At 51.4% G+C, this 16,668-nt stretch overlaps 1 protein-coding gene across 3 annotated transcripts in view; it reads left to right on the forward strand.

Moving 5' to 3' along the window:
• The window catches only part of PHKB (phosphorylase kinase regulatory subunit beta), a 115,754-nt gene extending 100,025 nt beyond the window's left edge, over nt 1-15,729 (forward strand). For 2 of the 3 annotated variants that reach the window (XR_010747056.1, XR_010747055.1), the window contains exons 27-32: nt 9,544-9,678; nt 10,494-10,623; nt 11,848-11,955; nt 13,743-13,883; nt 14,501-15,131; nt 15,526-15,729. Coding sequence is in view for 1 of the 3 variants with exons in the window: in XM_066349907.1 (XP_066206004.1) it covers nt 9,544-9,678; nt 10,494-10,623; nt 11,848-11,955; nt 13,743-13,883; nt 14,501-14,638 (652 nt within the window). In the remaining 2 variants the exon portion in view is untranslated. Of the gene's footprint in view, nt 1-9,543; nt 9,679-10,493; nt 10,624-11,847; nt 11,956-13,742; nt 13,884-14,500 lie in introns of all 3 variants that reach the window. The other variant, XM_066349907.1, reaches the window with a different exon arrangement.
• Nucleotides 15,730-16,668: the final 939 nt, after the last annotated feature.

A 16,668-nucleotide genomic window follows, 5' to 3' on the forward strand; every position in this document is an offset into this window, starting at 1 on the left:
TACCCGCCGCCCCCACCAGCCCGCCACACTCCCCTGCACCTTCACAGCAAACATCCTGTCCTGTCGTCTGTCGGGAGCTCACTGCGTATCTGAGAGCTAAGGACTTTTAAAAACTAAAACCACAATGACTGTCACAGTGCACAAATATAACAATTGAATTATGTTTTAATCTCACAGCCTGTCCTGTTTTTTTTTTTATTTCCTGTCATCATTATTGTTACCCTCAATGTTCATTTTGCATTTTATATAGATTTATTATTTTATATTCAGGATTTGTGCTGTGTTTATTTTTAACCTAATCTGAGACCATCTTTTAGTAGAAATATATATATATTTCATGTTTGTGCCGTTTAAAAAATATTTTGGCCCTGGCTGGTTGGCTCAGTGGTAGAGTGTCGGCCTGGCGTGCGGGAGTCCTGGGTTCGATTCCCGGCCAGGGCACACAGGAGAAGCGCCCATCTGTTTCTCCACCCCTCCCCCTCTCCTTCCTCTCTGTCTCTCTTTTCCCCTCCCACAACCAAGGTTCCACTGGAGAAAGGTTTGCCCGGGAGCTGAGGATGGCTCCATGACCTCCACCTCAGGCGCTAGAATGGCTCTGGTTGCAACAGAGCGACGCCCCAGATGGGCAGAGCATCACCCCCTGGTGGGCGTGCCGGGTGGATCCCGGTTGGGCGCATGCGGGAGTCTGTCTGCCTCCCCGTTTCCAACTTCAGAAAAATACACACACACAAAAAAAGTATTTTGGCTTTTCCTGCTATTTTATGTTATGTTTTTCATTTACTATGCTTTTTTGTTTTGTTTGTGTTTTTCCTTTTTTGTTATTGTTGGATTGGGTTCCCTTTTACTTCTTAGTTTTAATTTTGCACGTGAGCGTGAGTCACTTTATGAAAAATGATAACCTGTTTTTTTTCCCTTTAAAAAATTACATGTGAAAAACCAGTTGCTTGCTTAGTGGTATCTACATACCTCTTTGTTTCAGCAGTTCTCATTCTAGAAATTTATACGTACTTCACAGCAGTCTTCATTTCAACATTGTTTAGAGTAGTGAAGCGTGGGCAACAGCCCAGCTAGCCATGAGCAGGACGTGCCTGAAACAAACCGTGGCGGCCACGGAGTGAAGTGCTGAGCAGCCACTGCAGGCGATAAGAGGACATCTGTGTATCAACGTTCATACGTGTCCAAGACCAGTGAATTAAAAACAAGTTGCTGGTGTTTGGTTCGATTTTTTATAAAAGGACAATGACAATATTGTACATACACGTGTCACGTCTGTGTGCGAAACTATATGAAAATATGCGTAAAATCGGTGTCAGTTACTTTCTCTAGGAGATGTCTTATTTTGTAAGTTATATTTTTTGGTTTTATTTAAAAATATTTAGTTGAAGGTATTTTACAGACTGTTTGCCTGATCCCGATTACCATTTATTTTAGGTGAACTTCCCGTCCCCGATCTCCTCTCTCTGGTGACCAGGTAGTGAATTCGCCCTGCATAGTCATTGGCTTTCAGTTTTATTCCTGAAAGGCGTTCCTCTCAAACATTTAGAGGTATTCTGAATCTGTCACCAGGACTTTGAATCCCACCTCGATTTTTTCCTCCCTCTGCTCTGGTGTCTTCAACCCCAGCCCTCAGGACACACGAGGGCGCAGAGATGGGCCCTTGGCGTGGGTCGTCTCTAAGTGAGAGAAACGTGATTCTTTGTGTCCTTACAGGCTGGCAAAGCGACTCTGTTGTCACGCCCTGTCGTCTTTGGAGGCCGACTGAGAGGTGTGGGTTATAGCCCTCCCCGAGCGCACTCCCTCTCACACGCTGTCCGGGAGAGCCTCCCGCCACTCCTGTCCTTGCGAGGTCTCGCAAACCCTCAGAGTCAGAGATAACCGTGTCCCGGGATTTTACAGTGCTGTGATTTTTTGTTCGATTGGGGTTTGTTTTGTTGTTTGGGTTGTTTTTTTTTTTTCTTTCCACCTCTGGTAGTTTTTCCTTTAGAACTGATTTAGCATTTTAGGTTTTGGGTTAATGTATGTTTCCTCAAAAACCCAGTGGGATTTTCTTCTTTTGAATTCAATCTGACCTGAAGCTTTTTTCTCTCCATGGTAATGAAGTGTGTTTAGTTTATTCTAAAGATAGTTTTCTTCCTTTTTTTTTGTATCTGGCTCTCTCTGCATTCAGTGCCTTCCGTGAGAAATAATACCCTTGTTTGTTTGTTTGTTTTTCTTCACCTGTGTTACCCCAAATAAAAATGTCGGGACAGCAACATGTGACTTCATTTTTAACAACAGCAGAAAACTTGCTAATGAAGACATTTGCCACCCAAGTTTAATTACCCCTTGTCCCGGAACTCGTCCTGGAATTAACTCTGGTATTGTGTTCCCATTGTGAGTCTTCACAGTGTCCCTGCCCAACTCGGAAGGTTGGTTTTTCCCGCTCTGGCCACTGGGGATATTTCAGGGGTAGACAGATCTCATTTTGTTTCATGAGGAGTAATTTGTTTAAGGAGCTCACATCGGCCGGAGATAGGGACTAAATCTCAGCATCCTGTCTCTATCGGAGCTTAGCTCACCGGAGACGCTCAGTGAAATGTGATAGGTTACTTAATACACAGGCTATAAGCCAGTTGGTTCTGGGAGTGTGCTCTGAGCTGCTGATGGGAATTTAAGAGAACAGGGGGCGAGCATGTCTCTGTCCTCATTAGAGAAAGAAGTAGAGGCTCTGGCACCCTGTTTCTAGGGGTACCAGAGTATTGCAGCTTTGCTCTCTGTGGGCTGATGACAGTGCCCCTCTGAAAAGGAAAAAGACGTTTTTATATCCTTTTAACACATATCTTATTGTTCCTGATCCTTAACAGAGTTTGCTCAGACTTCAGCTCCTCGGGCGAATGGCTTCCTTGCGTGTTAGTTCGCTGACCGCTGCACACACGTGTTTCTTTGCAGAGTTTCCCTTTGGTTGGCCCCTGGACAGTTTCCGTTGGCTGAAGATTGGAGAGCAAATTGTGTATTGGCAGGAGTCCTCGAAGGTCAAATTCCTCATGAAATGTTGAGCTTGTTGCTCTCCTAAGTCACCCCTCTGTGTATTGTGGTGATTGTCGCATGATTTTAAAACAAACGGGGGGAGGGTTGTAGAGTACATTCTTTTTTTTTTTTTTTTTTTGTATTTCTCTGAAGCTGGAAACAGGGAGAGACAGTCAGACAGACTCCCGCATGCGCCCGACCGGGATCCACCCGGCACGCCCACCAGGGGCGACGCTCTGCCCATCCTGGGCGTCGCCATGTTGTGACCAGAGCCACTCTAGCGCCTGGGGCAGAGGCCAAGGAGCCATCCCCAACGCCCGGGCCATCTTTGCTCCAATGGAGCCTCGGCTGCAGGAGGGGAAGAGAGAGACAGAGAGGAAGGCGGGGCGGAGGGGTGGAGAAGCAGATGGGCGCTTCTCCTGTGTGCCCTGGCCGGGAATCGAACCCGGGTCCTCCGCACGCTAGGCCGACGCTCTACCACTGAGCCAACTGGCCAGGGCACATTCTTTCTTTTAATTCAACTTTCTTATAAGCTAATTAAAGCATTTCAGGCACATTCATATCTAACTTCTTATTGTTTCTCTGTTCTAATTGTTGATGACGATTAGAGAGATTGATAGTTGGGTCAGCTTTTAACACCACATTCCTCCTGCTGTGCCGAAGTCCGCGGGCTGGGTGGACATGGGAGGTGACAGCGTTCCTCTCCGTCATGGTGCTGCTCATGCAGCGCTCCCCGTGACATACATACCCGTCTCTGCTCTGCCCCGTCTGTCAGGGTCTGGGCGTGGAGGATGTGCCCGCATCACCCCCTGCCAAGCGTTCCCCATGACATACATACCTGTCTCTGCTCTGCCCCGTCTGTCAGGGTCTGGGCGTGGAGGATGTGCCCGTATCACCCCCTGCCAAGCGTTCCCCATGACATACATACCCGTCTCTGCTCTGCCCCGTCTGTGAGGGTCTGGGTGTGGGGGATGTGCCCGTATCACCCCCTGCCAAGCGTTCCCCATGATATACATACTCCTCTCTCTGCTCTGCCCGTCGGTCAGGGTCTGGGCGTGGGGGATGTGCCCGTATCACCCCCTGCCAAGCGTTCCCCATGACATACATACCCGTCTCTGCTCTGCCCCGTCTGTGAGGGTCTGGGTGTGGGGGATGTGCCCACATCACCCCCTGCCAAGCGCTCCCCGTGACATACATACCCGTCTCTGCTCTGCCCGTCTGTCAGGGTCTGGGTGTGGGGGATGTGCCCGTATCCCCCCCTGCCAAGCGCTCCCCGTGACATACATACCCGTCTCTGCTCTGCCCTGTCTGTCAGGGTCTGGGCGTGGGGGATGTGCCCGTATCCCCCCCTGCCACGCCAGCAGCACCCTGCTCTCCTCTCTTTCTTCCAAGGCCCACCCTGCCGGTGCTGTTTCTTCAGCTTCCCTGCCGTCGGGCACGGCAGCGAGCAGAATTAACCTGCTCACAGCAATGCTGTTCTAGTCTAATAATGATTTGATTTGCTATTGCCTTATTGATTCGTTCTCCGGCTTTTATGTTGAGATAGATCAAGTTCCTGACAGGCCCATTACTGTAAAGACCTCCCGATCAACGACTTTCTGCTCTGGGCCTGTCAGTCGGCTGCCGGGGAGAGCCCCGAGGACAGGAGCCATGAGGGCCGCGGCGTCTCCATGGCACAGGCTGCCTGTGCACCCTCCACGTGCGACCCGGGCGTGGCCTGTCTCCTCACAGCTGCATGTGGGGCTTACCCAGCCGGGGCCAGGCTGCGACCCCGCTCGCTCGCTCGTGCAGCAAAGGAAGGAGGCAGAGTCCCAGCCCTGACCGTTAGCGTGGCCTGAGACCCCTCAGAGCCCTTTGTGGAATAAGGGGGGGGATGCCGCGCCCCAGCCCCTGATCCGCTGTGGTTAGATCAGGGGAGAGCGGCTGGGTCCTGGGGCTCCAGCCACCGAGCAGGACACTCAGTTTGCCTCGTCCAGCCGGCGCCCTCCCTGGTGAGCTGGCCTGGGGCCTGCCGTCCCTCCTGCGGTCACCTGTCCGCTTGTTAACAGCAAAGGCGGCAAATGCTTCTCAGCATCTTGACCTGGCTTCAGAATGATTACTGAGAAACCGTTTCTTGCTAAGGATCAGTGCCCTCTTTGTGGCGTTTTGTTATTTTCAGAAAGCGTCGGCCATTCCAGTTTACCAGGAATGTCAGATTTCTGTGCACTGTCCACCCCCCTCCCCGTGGGGGCGTGTGGGAGAGAGAACCGCCGATACCCACGCAGTGTGCTGGCCGACCTCCCAGCGGGAGGGGTGGGAGGGGGACAGGCGTGCCCCCGGGACCTCGCAGGAGTGACGCACCGCTCCGCCTGTCCACAGTGCGGGAGTTCATCGACCTCACGTCAGGCCTGGACCCTGGTTCGTCGCCCTCACGTCAGGTCTGGACCCAGGTGAAGGTCGGTATGGTCGGTCCTCTGCATCTGCTCGTTCTCATTCGCTGCTCGGCAAGCCAAGCACATCGCTCGTTCTTTGGTCAGACTGAATTTATAGGGTCGGGCCCAAGGCTGACCTTCGTGCTTCTGACCTTCCACTGTGGGCTCCCCCCCCACACACACACACAGACCTTGTGTTTGGTGCTTTTACACCAGAGTGGTCAAAGCAGGCGTGGCGGCTGTTGGCGGGGACGAGGGTAAGAGGTCAGGCTTTTCTGTGCAAAGGAATTAATACCCGTTGTACTAGTGGTTTTAGAAATGGATTGAAAGGCCTGACCAGGCGGTGGTGCAGTGGATAGAGTGTTGACCTGGGACACTGAGTAAGTACCCAGGTTCAAAACCCCAAGGTCCCCATCTTGAGTGTGGGCTCACGAGTTTGAGTGTGGGATCATAGGCATAATGGTCGCTGGCTTGAGCAAGAGGGTCACTGGTTATGCTGAGTACCCCCCCCCCTGCCGGGGTCCAGCCCCGGGGGGGATCTAGGGGTCCCACAGGAAGAGACGGCGTCGGCGAAATCGAGTGAGAGAGCCGAATTCTTTTCTTTCTCTTTATTCTCTAGTTAGCATTTACTGCCAGGCATCTCTGCTCAATGCTAGTATAGCTCCCTTTTTATACACACACACTGAGTTACAATTACATGGTGTTAATCATTGCTTCTGTTTCACTATGTTTACATGTTTCTGGATAACAGTTAATTTATATCTATAAATTACAAACCAGGTAGCAAATCATTCAAAATACAAAATAACTTGAATAGTGATAACAACATCGGTAAAAGCTTTTAAGGTATTAGTACTAATAGTTAACTAACTTTACTGCTGTTGTGAGTTAAGGGGCAGAGAGAGATTAGTAGACGAGATTATTAAGGACTAACAATGGACCACCGCTTGCTTAGGTAAATGGCTTTGATTTTATGCAGTGTCCTACTTTTTCTCACAAGATTCTAAAAGGCTTGTCTATAAAGAAAGTAACATTAAGAGTAGCTTTCATTCAAAGATATACAGAGTGTACTTGCAAGATAGCCTAGTAGCAACATAAGACATTAACTGTTATTACTTCTATGAATTTCCCTACATTTTTCTCACTATCTAAAAATCTTGAAAAGCATATAAATCTCATGAAAACATCTCATTGAGAAAGCCTAGCAATTGCCTTTAGTCAAAAGACAATTCTCTTAGTAAAACATTCTTTTCTTGCCGACTGCGCTCTCATCCTAGGCCACACAATGGGCCATTCTATTATACCTTACCTAAGATACTATTGTCTAGTCAAATATTACTTATTTATTATATTTAAACACTAGTTAAGTTCTACCTCTATTCTTCTCAGAGTGTATCACTATCTGCAGATCAAATAAGCAAGAAGAAAGGAATGTTTCTTTACTCTATTACATGAAAAGGCTAGGAGGAAAAATGTTGAATTAAGTGAAGGCCGAGAGGTGCTCTGTGCACAGCCACTGCCTCCTATCTAGTCACAAGTCACAATCTATTCTTTCTAACATGATTAAGAAGGAGTTCTCCTACAAACTTAACCCTTTACGAGGGATATCATAGCCAGCCTCTTATGTCTATGAGCCCAGTTCAAGGGGCTTACAGGCTTTTCTGTGGAACTCACACCCTCTGTCTCATTTCCAAAGAAATCACTACGAATCTACAGGGAAAGCACGGTACTATTATCCCTGTGCCACAAATAATAGCACACACCCAGAAAAGGGGGGATATAAGGCCAGATTAATTCAAAAGATTAAAGGGGGAAGTATCATGCCTTTCCTTGCGGTGACTTTGTCAACCCGCAGCTGTTGGTCTTTACTGCGGTGACTCTATCTTCTTTTGCTGTGACTTTGTCAACCAGCAGTTGTGGATCTTCTTCTGCTGTGACCTAGTTAGCCAGCATTAGTGGATCGGCTCCCGACACCCCCCCCCATCAAGGCACGCATGAGAAAGCAATCAATGAACAACTAAGGTGCTCTGATCTCTTTCTTCTTGTCTGTCTGTCCCCACCCTCCTTTGCTAAAATAAATAAATAAATACATAGATAGATAGATGATAGGTAATGTATTATGTCCCGTTTTTGACAATTGTGTTCCATCCTTGTATATCTCTCCTGCCTCTAAAGTATCTCAGTTACAACATCTGCAGTTCTCCGGTAGACGGGGAAATTCCTCCCAGAAACGCGAGAACGAGGAATAGTGAGGAAGTAGGAAACAGAGCTAAGAGTTGCCTCGGCAGCAGGCAGTGAGACGGGAGCTGTCCCAGCAGGGACACGGGCCTTGTGGCCGCAGCCCGGCCCAGCAGGAAGTGTGACCTGCCTGGTGGAGGTCACCCCTGGCCCCTCGCGGAGTAAGCCTTGTCCCCAGAGAGGCACTAGCGTCATCCTGTGAGGATGCAGCCCACGGTTCTGAAATCCAGCCTCGGGGGAAGGAGGGCTTTAATCCTTTGACTCTTCCCACCCACGTTTCATCTCTGTACCTGCAGTCGCCTTGTGGGTTGTCTTTCAAAGTAGTGTATCCAGAGGGGGGGCGAGAGGAAGAGGGAGAGAGAGAGGGAGAGCAGGAAGGAGGGAGGAGAGAGAGGGAGAGACATGGAGGGGGAGATGCCATGTCTGGCTGTGCTGCCTGAACCACCCCCCTTCCTTGCTGTAGCTGACGTCACTCGTGGGCTGGGCTCCGCGGCCCCCCTGGGTGATGAGCACATCCTTTCTGTGTGTGCTCAGTGCTCACGGGGGGCGGGGCGCTGAGGGGTGAAGCCCAGGAACTGTGTGTAAACGACTCCCCAGCTTTCCTACCAGCACGTGGGGCTCTGCTTCTCCACGGCACCTTGTCAGCCTGCAGTTTCCTTTGTTTGCAAAGCTAGTTTATCTGGCGTTCTCTCCTCAGAATAGAGCTCGCTGACTAGGTGAGACAAAACTGTAAAAATACCTATTAGAAGCTTCTCAGGTCAGAAACTAAAATTACTTACACATAAAATAATTCACTATTTCCAGGCATGAAACTACCAACCTTGGAGAATGCCAGGCACACAAATAGTAGTCCATAAATGCTCACTTAAATAATTCCATTAAAGCTCTCTCTGTAATACAAAAATAATGTCATGAACAGCATTTGAGTCCCTATTAAAGAATGGAATCTTTAAGAACAGGTACACGGACAGTATTTGCCTACCTATACTTAAACACCTGTAAGGAAGATTCTTCTGAAATCCGCAGGTTAACCTAACAGACTTGCTGAGCTCTGGCTGCGTCTTCATGTTCCAAAGGCAGGCGCCTCTCCCAGGTGCCTCCCCCCCACCCCCACCCCCACCCGGCACAGAGGAGTGGCTGCGGGGGAAGGAAATCCGGGAGAGCGCTCACTGCCCTTCCTGGAAAAGAAACATCTGTGTCAGAGTGCAGGGCAGCCCTGTTCTGAAAAGCAATCATTTTGATCCTCCCTGTTTCTGCATGTATCTTGCATTGAGAGAACAACAGTGTGACAGGTGTCTGTGCGCAGGGGACTGGTCCTGCCAAGATGGTGGAACATCCCTTGGCAAGATCCTGAATTCTAAACCTGGCTTCGCCCGACTGCGTGGTGGTGCAGTGGATGGAGCGTCGGACTGGGAAGCGGAAGACCCAGGTTCAAGACCCCAAGGTCACCAGCTGGAGCCCAAAGTCGCTGGCTTGAGCAAGGGGTCGCTCGGTCTGCTGGAGCCCCCCCCCCCAAGGCACATATGAGAAAACAATTGAACAACTAAGGTGCTGCAACGAAGAATTGATATTTCTCATCTCTCTCCCTTCCTGTCTGTCTGTCCCTTTCTCTGTCTCTGTCACAAAAAAGATACATATAAATAAAGTAAACAAGCCTGGCCTGGCGCTCACTGCCTCATCACGGGCACAGGAGCAGGCCTGGCGTGTTGGGAGTCTGGTCGTGCCCCAGAGTCTTGATGGCAGTCATCATGTCAGTGGGCTCAGGAAGTCCCAGTGGCCTTTTCTTCCCTCCCCTTCGGCCGGGTCCGTGCTGTGACGGGCGTCGCCGTGAGGAGCAAGGTGGCCTGTTTCCGGGGTAGCTGATTCTCGCTTCCCCGGGCGGTTGCAGGTGGATCATCCACGCCATGGAGTACGAGCTCGAGGTCCGCGGCAAGGACGGGCCGGCCGCAGACTTGTATCAGCTGGCGCCCAGCGAGGTCAAGCAGCTGCTGTTGGACATTCTGCAGCCCCAGCAGAACGGAAGGTAAGGAGGGCCTGTCTTTGTTACCGGCATGGACCCTGTAGATGGACAGTAACATTGTATCATACAGAGCTGAAACAAGTTATTCATAAGAAATAAAATGGACAGGGTATACAATGATACTAAAACAAAGTCCTTCTTCAGTTGTGATTTTCATATTGCTTTTCAGGTGTAGTTTATAAATGTTTCTTTTTATTACTCTGTGCAGAACATCAAATCTCACACCACTTCAGTTCGGCTTCCTTTGTGAATCTTGGTAGCACTCCCCACCTGTTCCCAGCATTGTGGCAGAAAGTTTGGCTTTGCGATGTCACCAAGCATGCTGCCTGCTACTCTGTGCCCCTGAGTAGACTGGACCTCTCCAGGGCTCAGGCCGTCCATAGACTTGACTTGTGCCGAGTTAGAGTGAGAGCACAACAGATGCGTGTGGACTGCTCTGACTTGAAGCTCTTTTTATTTTATAACAGAAAACGGCTGTACTGCAATTACTGAAGCTGCTCCGTGTTTTTAAAGGGAGCTAGCTGCACTGAGTGTTAAAGTCATGTAATCAGATGGCGAGGTTGTTAACCTTGTAACTTACTGGAGAAGAATGCTTTGTCTGTTAAATTTTTTAGAAGCTAGGGGGTTTCTCCTTTCCTGCCAGCCCTGTTTTCACGATGAAATACTTAGCGGTCTCCGTAACACAGCCGGAATGCGCAGTGTTGGTGGACTCGGTTTCTTCTTGCCCTGTTGGGACAGTTAGCCCACATGGAAAGCCTGGCTTTCTACCAGGACAAGTGTGGGTCAACTTGAGGCTTGTGTTTCCCTTTGCTGTGCAGATGTTGGCTGAACCGGCGTCAGATCAACGGGTCTTTGAACAGAACCCCCGCCGGGTTCTACGACCGCGTGTGGCAGATCCTGGAGCGCACGCCCAACGGCATCGTCGTGGCCGGGAAGCACCTGCCGCAGGTACGCGGTCTGCCAGCCGGGGACTTCGGAGGGGCCCGAGGGGCACGCCCCGCCCCTCTGCGTTGCAAGGACTGTCCTGCTCACTCCGTTTCCTAAGAGCCCTTCCCTGAAGCACCGGAAACCTGGTAATACAGAAGTCACCTCGACAAACGCCCTTGTAAGCAACATATCCATTTGGTAAAGCGAGGCTTTTGTATAGCAGGACAGTGATGTTGAAAAATAAAGGTAGCTCAGATGGGGGGAGGGAATACTCCCAGTCCAGCCGATGAGACATTTTCTAGTACTTCCTCCCTCCCGCAATCTGCACACCCCTCCGTTCAACACTCTGAGGATGTTGGATTGTATTGAATATGGAATACCGTGGATGGACCCCAGTGAACACAGGGACGAGGCATTGTTGTTCCCGACAGAACAACTTTGCTGTCATTTGGCTGCAAGGGGACCCCTGCTGGGTCCCCTTGGGGCATTAAGTAGCCGCACATGGTTCTGAGGTGGTGACGGCGGTCACGTCAGTCACCACAGAGTATAAGCCGACGTCATGCCCTCTGAGCCCCCGCCGGTCACTCCTCCCAGACACTCACAGCCTCCCTCCCGGCCACGCCCAGGCTTAGATTTGGACCTGAGCTTATTTCCTGCTTCCATCTGCCTTGTGAGAAGTGAGTGATGGAAGACCGCGCAGCACTCGTGTTTGAGGTGGAACGCGAAGGGCAGAGAGAGTTCTCTGACGGCTGTGCTTTCCCCACGTTTGCTAGCCTTCTCTGTGCGAGTGCCGGCCCTGCCGGTTGTACCCGTCTGCATGCAGCCGACTCAGAAAGGACCTGCTGCAGAAGGGACCCAGTTCAGTAGCAGGGGACCTACCCCCGGGGCTCTGGCAGCCAGCCCACTTCTGGGTTCACTCTGAGAGCAATGTGCCCTCGAGTCAGTGTCTCAGTTTCTAACCGTTCCTTTTGTGGATTGAAGTGGTTTTCTAATACGGTCCCTTTTCCCCGGAAAACATTAATATAGAGAAGACAACCACTCAAAACAGGAGGTTAAACTGATCACAATAGTCGGCTGGTCTAGTAGTTTGACATCTATAAAACCCAGTCCCAGCGCCACAACTGCTCTCGAAGGGTTTACAGAAACTGAAAAGGGTTATTGATCAGCAGGTGAAATTTCTCCCCGACGCGGGAGCCACAGGGGACCGGCACAGCATGTTAATGTCAAGTGGTTCATTTTTTTCAGCAACCAACCCTGTCCGACATGACCATGTACGAGATGAATTTCTCTCTCCTGGTTGAAGACATGCTGGGCAATATCGATCAGCCGAAGTACAGACAGATCGTGGTGGAGGTTTGTGTCCAGAGAGCCGGACCGCTGACCGCCTGCTCTCTGCCTGCTCCCCGCCCGCCCGGCTAGGAGGCGCTGGCTCAGGGACAGGGGCTCCCCCACACTCACCCTCAGCGCCCCAAACTGCGTCCCGGGGAGGATGCCGTCCTTGGCCCACGTCAGGCGCTTGAACAACTCAAGCATCCTAAACCCTTCAGGGTGGGAAGTTGCTGTTCGTTTCATTCTCAGGTTTGTTTTCTGTTACAGAGAGAGCGCGTGGCTACGGGAGGAAGTTCCAGCCGCTCAGAGTCCGGGGCGGGAAGAGCTGGGGCTGTTAGTTAGAAGGGGGGGCGCCTTCCTGGTGTGGCTCGCCCCTCGGCGTCCAGGGCCCGGCACCTGGGCCCCGTGGTGGACGTGGAGGGGCCTCTTGGTGACCAAAGGAGGTCATTCACTTTGCAGGAGAAATTTTCCTTTAGAGCAAGAGCGAAGTTTGGTCTTCTCCCAGCCAGAGCCCACCCCCCGAGCTCTCCCACGTGCGACCCTGGGTTTTCCTGAGAGTTTCCAGTGGTTCTTTTAGGTTCTGTTTTGGAAGCTTCCCAAACTGGGAATGATGAGGCCTTTGTCATGTCCCGGGGACAAAGTGGGAGCCACAGTCATCATCGGAGAGTCTGTACCAAGCATTAGGTGCTCAGACGCCACCTGTGCCTGTACCAGCATGTCATCCCAAACGAACATTACCACTCAGGGCAGACGTCTGGGACAGTAGCCAGACAGCAGCGTGATGCATTACACGAAGACACAGACCCCATCGTACTCACATCCTAACGTGGTCAGAGTTCAGTGCATTTTTAAAAACCCCACGATCGGCCCTGGCCGGTTGGCTCAGTGGTAGAGCGTCGGCCTAGCGTGCAGAAGTCCTGGGTTTGATTCCTGGCCAGGGCACACAGGAGAAGCACCCATCTGCTTCTCCACCCCTCCCCCTCTCCTTCCTCTCTGTCTCTCTCTTCCCCTCCCGCAGACAAGGCTCCATTGGAGCAAAGATGGCCTGGGCGCTGGGGATGGCTCCTTGGCCTCTGCCTCAGGCACTAGAATGGCTCTGGTCGCAACAGAGCGAAGCCCCGGAGGGGCAGAGCATCGCCCCCTGGTGGGCGTGCCGGGTGGATCCCGGTCGGGCGCATGCGGGAGTCTGTCTGACTGTCTCTCCCCGTTTCCAGCCTCAGAAAAATACAAAAAAAATTAAAAAATAAAATAAAACCCATGATCCCCAAGACAGCACTGTGGTGTTGCGGACTGATACTCACTTTGGGGCACCGGGCTCCAAGTCATTTGACCGTGAGCCTCGTGCCGGAGTCCCCACTGAGCACGCCCGTCTTCTCAGGCTTTGTCTCCCACGACCTCTGCCAGGGCAGCTCCGCTCCCCTGGACACAGGTGCTGCCACCTGGCCCCCAGGGACAAATGCCTAAAGGTGTGGAAGAGTTGAGACGCTTTGGGTCGGTGGAGCACTGTACTATAGACAGGACGGGGAGGTCGTTTTTCTAAGTTACTGGTTTTATTCGATGACTGAGCAGCCTTTCTGTGCAGCTACGGGGATGTGCAGTGAAGAAAAATGAGCCGTTTCCCAGTAGAATTTAGGACACTGATTGGCAAGATTAGGGAGACCCCGTCCCCAGACGATCGTCAGCCTGTGGTCGTACGAAACGGACTGTGGACCGTGGGGACCACCCCTCAGCCTGAGGAGAGGGTGAAGGCATGCCCAGACCGTGTCACTTTCGTGGGTCATTTCATTGGCCCTCACGTCTGTCTCTTGTAGCTGCTGATGGTCGTGTCCGTTGTCCTGGAGAGGAACCCCGAGCTGGAGTTTCAGGACAAGGTGGACCTGGACAGGTTGGTGAAAGAGGCGTTTCAGGAATTTCAGAAAGACGAGAGTCGACTAAAGGAAGTGGAGAAACAAGTAAGTGGAGAAAAGAGCTTACGTAGATGTGTTTTTCTTCATTGCCTCAATTCCTCAGTGTATCTCTAATCTCTTTATCATTCAGTTTACAAAGCAGATTAGAGTGCAAACTAGAGTCCTTGAGGGGCCAGGGGTGGGGAAGGAAGTTCGATTTACTTGAGGAATGAATGTTACTTTTTAGTTCATTATGAGTCAATTCCACTACAAAGTGTTGACTAAAAAGAAATCCAGGAAGAGATGAATTTCCTGGATCGAGTTAGTGGTTAAAATTGTGGGCTGTGAAGTTCAGAGCTGGGGGGGGCAGAGCAGGCCCCCCTGGTGCTGTGTGCTGCCCCCACCCCCACAGTCCCTCCCAGGCTCTCCGTTTCATGTTTTAAGTCGTCTGTAAGAGGGTCCCTAAGTGAGTAAAACCGCCAGCAAAGAGGAGGGACTAAACCTGTCTGTTTCATGCTGAGAAGACGCCCTGGGGAAGCAAAGACCAGCGTAGGGAGCCCCTGTTTCCAGGACACGCCTGTCTGTATTTATCTCCCTGCAGAGCTGCTCTCACCTGTCACTCTTAACAACCATAAAAAAAAAAAAAAAAAATCAAACGACTTGCTTACCGTTTTGCTTTGTAGGATGACATGACTTCCTTTTACAACACTCCGCCCCTGGGACAGAGAGGGACCTGCAGCTACCTGACGAAGGTCGTGATGAACCTGCTGCTGGAAGGGGAGGTCAAGCCGGGCAGCGATGACCCGTGTCTGGTCAGCTAGCCAGGGCGGCGCGGGGACCCGTGTCCGGTCAGCTGGCGAGGGCGGCGCGGGGACCGTGTCCGGTCAGCTGGCGAGGGCGGCGCAGGGCTCCGTGGGACACGTCTCGAGAACAGCGTTGCGTTCTGTGCCGCAGCTTGACCACGGCGGCCCCTCACAAGCACACCGGCCGGGTTGGGGAGGCGGCCGCCCTCCTGGGACACCGTGGTGGGGCCCCTGCCCGCCAGAGCCAAGCCGAGGGTAGGACATGCTTTAATCCAGTGAGAGAGGGCTCTCATGGCCACGCCCGCCGCAATCGTGGTCCCTGCGGAACGGTAGGAATAGTTTAGGAAGTGAAAGTTCGCTGCCGCATGCTTTATGGTCAGATAGCTCGTCGGAATCAATCATGGCTCTTTGGACTAAGTCCCCCACCTCACTGCCACGAAAATGAACTTGCCACGCACGAGGTGACGCGGCCTGGCGAGGAACGGACATTGGGAAAGGGGGACCTGTTTTAGTGACGTCGTCCTGTTAGAACAGGGGTCTCAAACTCAACTCAGCATGTGGGCCGCAGAGCAAGATCACAGCAGTTCGGCGGGCTGCACTAGGTCTACAAAAGGCAACTGTTACGCAACACTTTTCTCACTGCAGTTGAAAACAAAAAAAAATCAGTACAACAAGCACAATCGTACATGCAGTTTACTCAGTGTCACAAAACGACCAGAAACTGTAGTTCGCATCACAACTGCTGTTAACTAAGCTAATATCTAGCTAGGATGCTAGAGAAATGAAAAATACAAGTAGGCCCCTAGGCTTACTTAATTTTATCCAAAATATTTTGAACTTCGTGGATTAGTCTGCGGGCCGCACAAAATTGTTCGGCGGGCTGCATGTGGCCCGTGGGCCATGAGTTTGAGACCCCTGTGTTAGAAGATACTGAAATTAACACGCACCAGGACAGCACCGTGAGCCAGCTTGCAGAAGCGACGCTGTTGGTGCTGTTTTAGCTACAGAGCTGCCACATAGTTTCTACCTGTCAGTGTGACTCTGGTTTTTGTACTGGCGCTCACTGTAGGGGTTGGACTAAAATATGGCAATAAATCTGATCAAACGTTTGTGCCATACCTTTATTACAAATACCGATAATCCCCGATCAGACGCTCCCTCTGAGTTCTTACCTCAAGCAGGATGTGCGTAAGGTGATTCCGACGTACGGGTGGTTCACCTAGGTTGTATTAGTAAAAACAAAATTAAATGTTACTAAATTCTGTGTTTGAATCGATGGATATAGCTGGACACATTCTTTGTTCTCATGTTCATGATATTGAGTTTACTATTCCTGCAGATTTTTTTTTTTTTTTTGTATTTTTCTGAAGCTGGAAACGGGGAGAGACAGACAGACTCCCGCATGCGCCCGACCGGGATCCACCCGGCACGCCCACCAGGGGCAATGCTCTGCCCCTCCAGGGCGTTGCTCTGTCGCGACCAGAGCCACTCTAGCACCTGAGGCAGAGGCCAAGGAGCCATCCCCAGCGCCCGGGCCATCTTTGCTCCAATGGAGCCTTGGCTGCGGGAGGGGAAGAGAGAGACAGAGAGGAAGGAGAGGGGGAGGGGTGGAGAAGCAGATGGGCGCTTCTCCTGTGTGCCCTGGCCGGGAATCGAATCTGGGACTTCTGCACACCAGGCCAACGCTCTACCACTGAGCCAACCGGCCAGGGCCTATTCCTGAAGATTTAAAAAGAAATTTTGAATTGAATTATTGGGGGGGACACTAGTTAACAAAATTTTACAGACCGCATGTGCACAACGCCACAGCACCTCTCTGTACACTGTAGTGAGTGTCCACCACCCCAAGTCAAGTCTCTGTCCATCACCATTTATCCCCCAAACTGTCCTCCACCTCCCCCACCCCCAGCAGTCACCACACTGCTGTCCCTGTCCATGAGTTTCTCTCTCCCTCTCTCTCTCTCTCTCTCTTTTGTCCTCTTTTGCTCAGTCCCCCCACCCCCATCTCACCCAGCTCCGTGGTTCCTGGGAGGCGAGCTCACTTACTA

Source organism: Saccopteryx leptura, chromosome 9 (genome assembly GCF_036850995.1).
Source record: "Saccopteryx leptura isolate mSacLep1 chromosome 9, mSacLep1_pri_phased_curated, whole genome shotgun sequence".
Taxonomy (NCBI): Eukaryota; Metazoa; Chordata; class Mammalia; order Chiroptera; family Emballonuridae; genus Saccopteryx; species Saccopteryx leptura.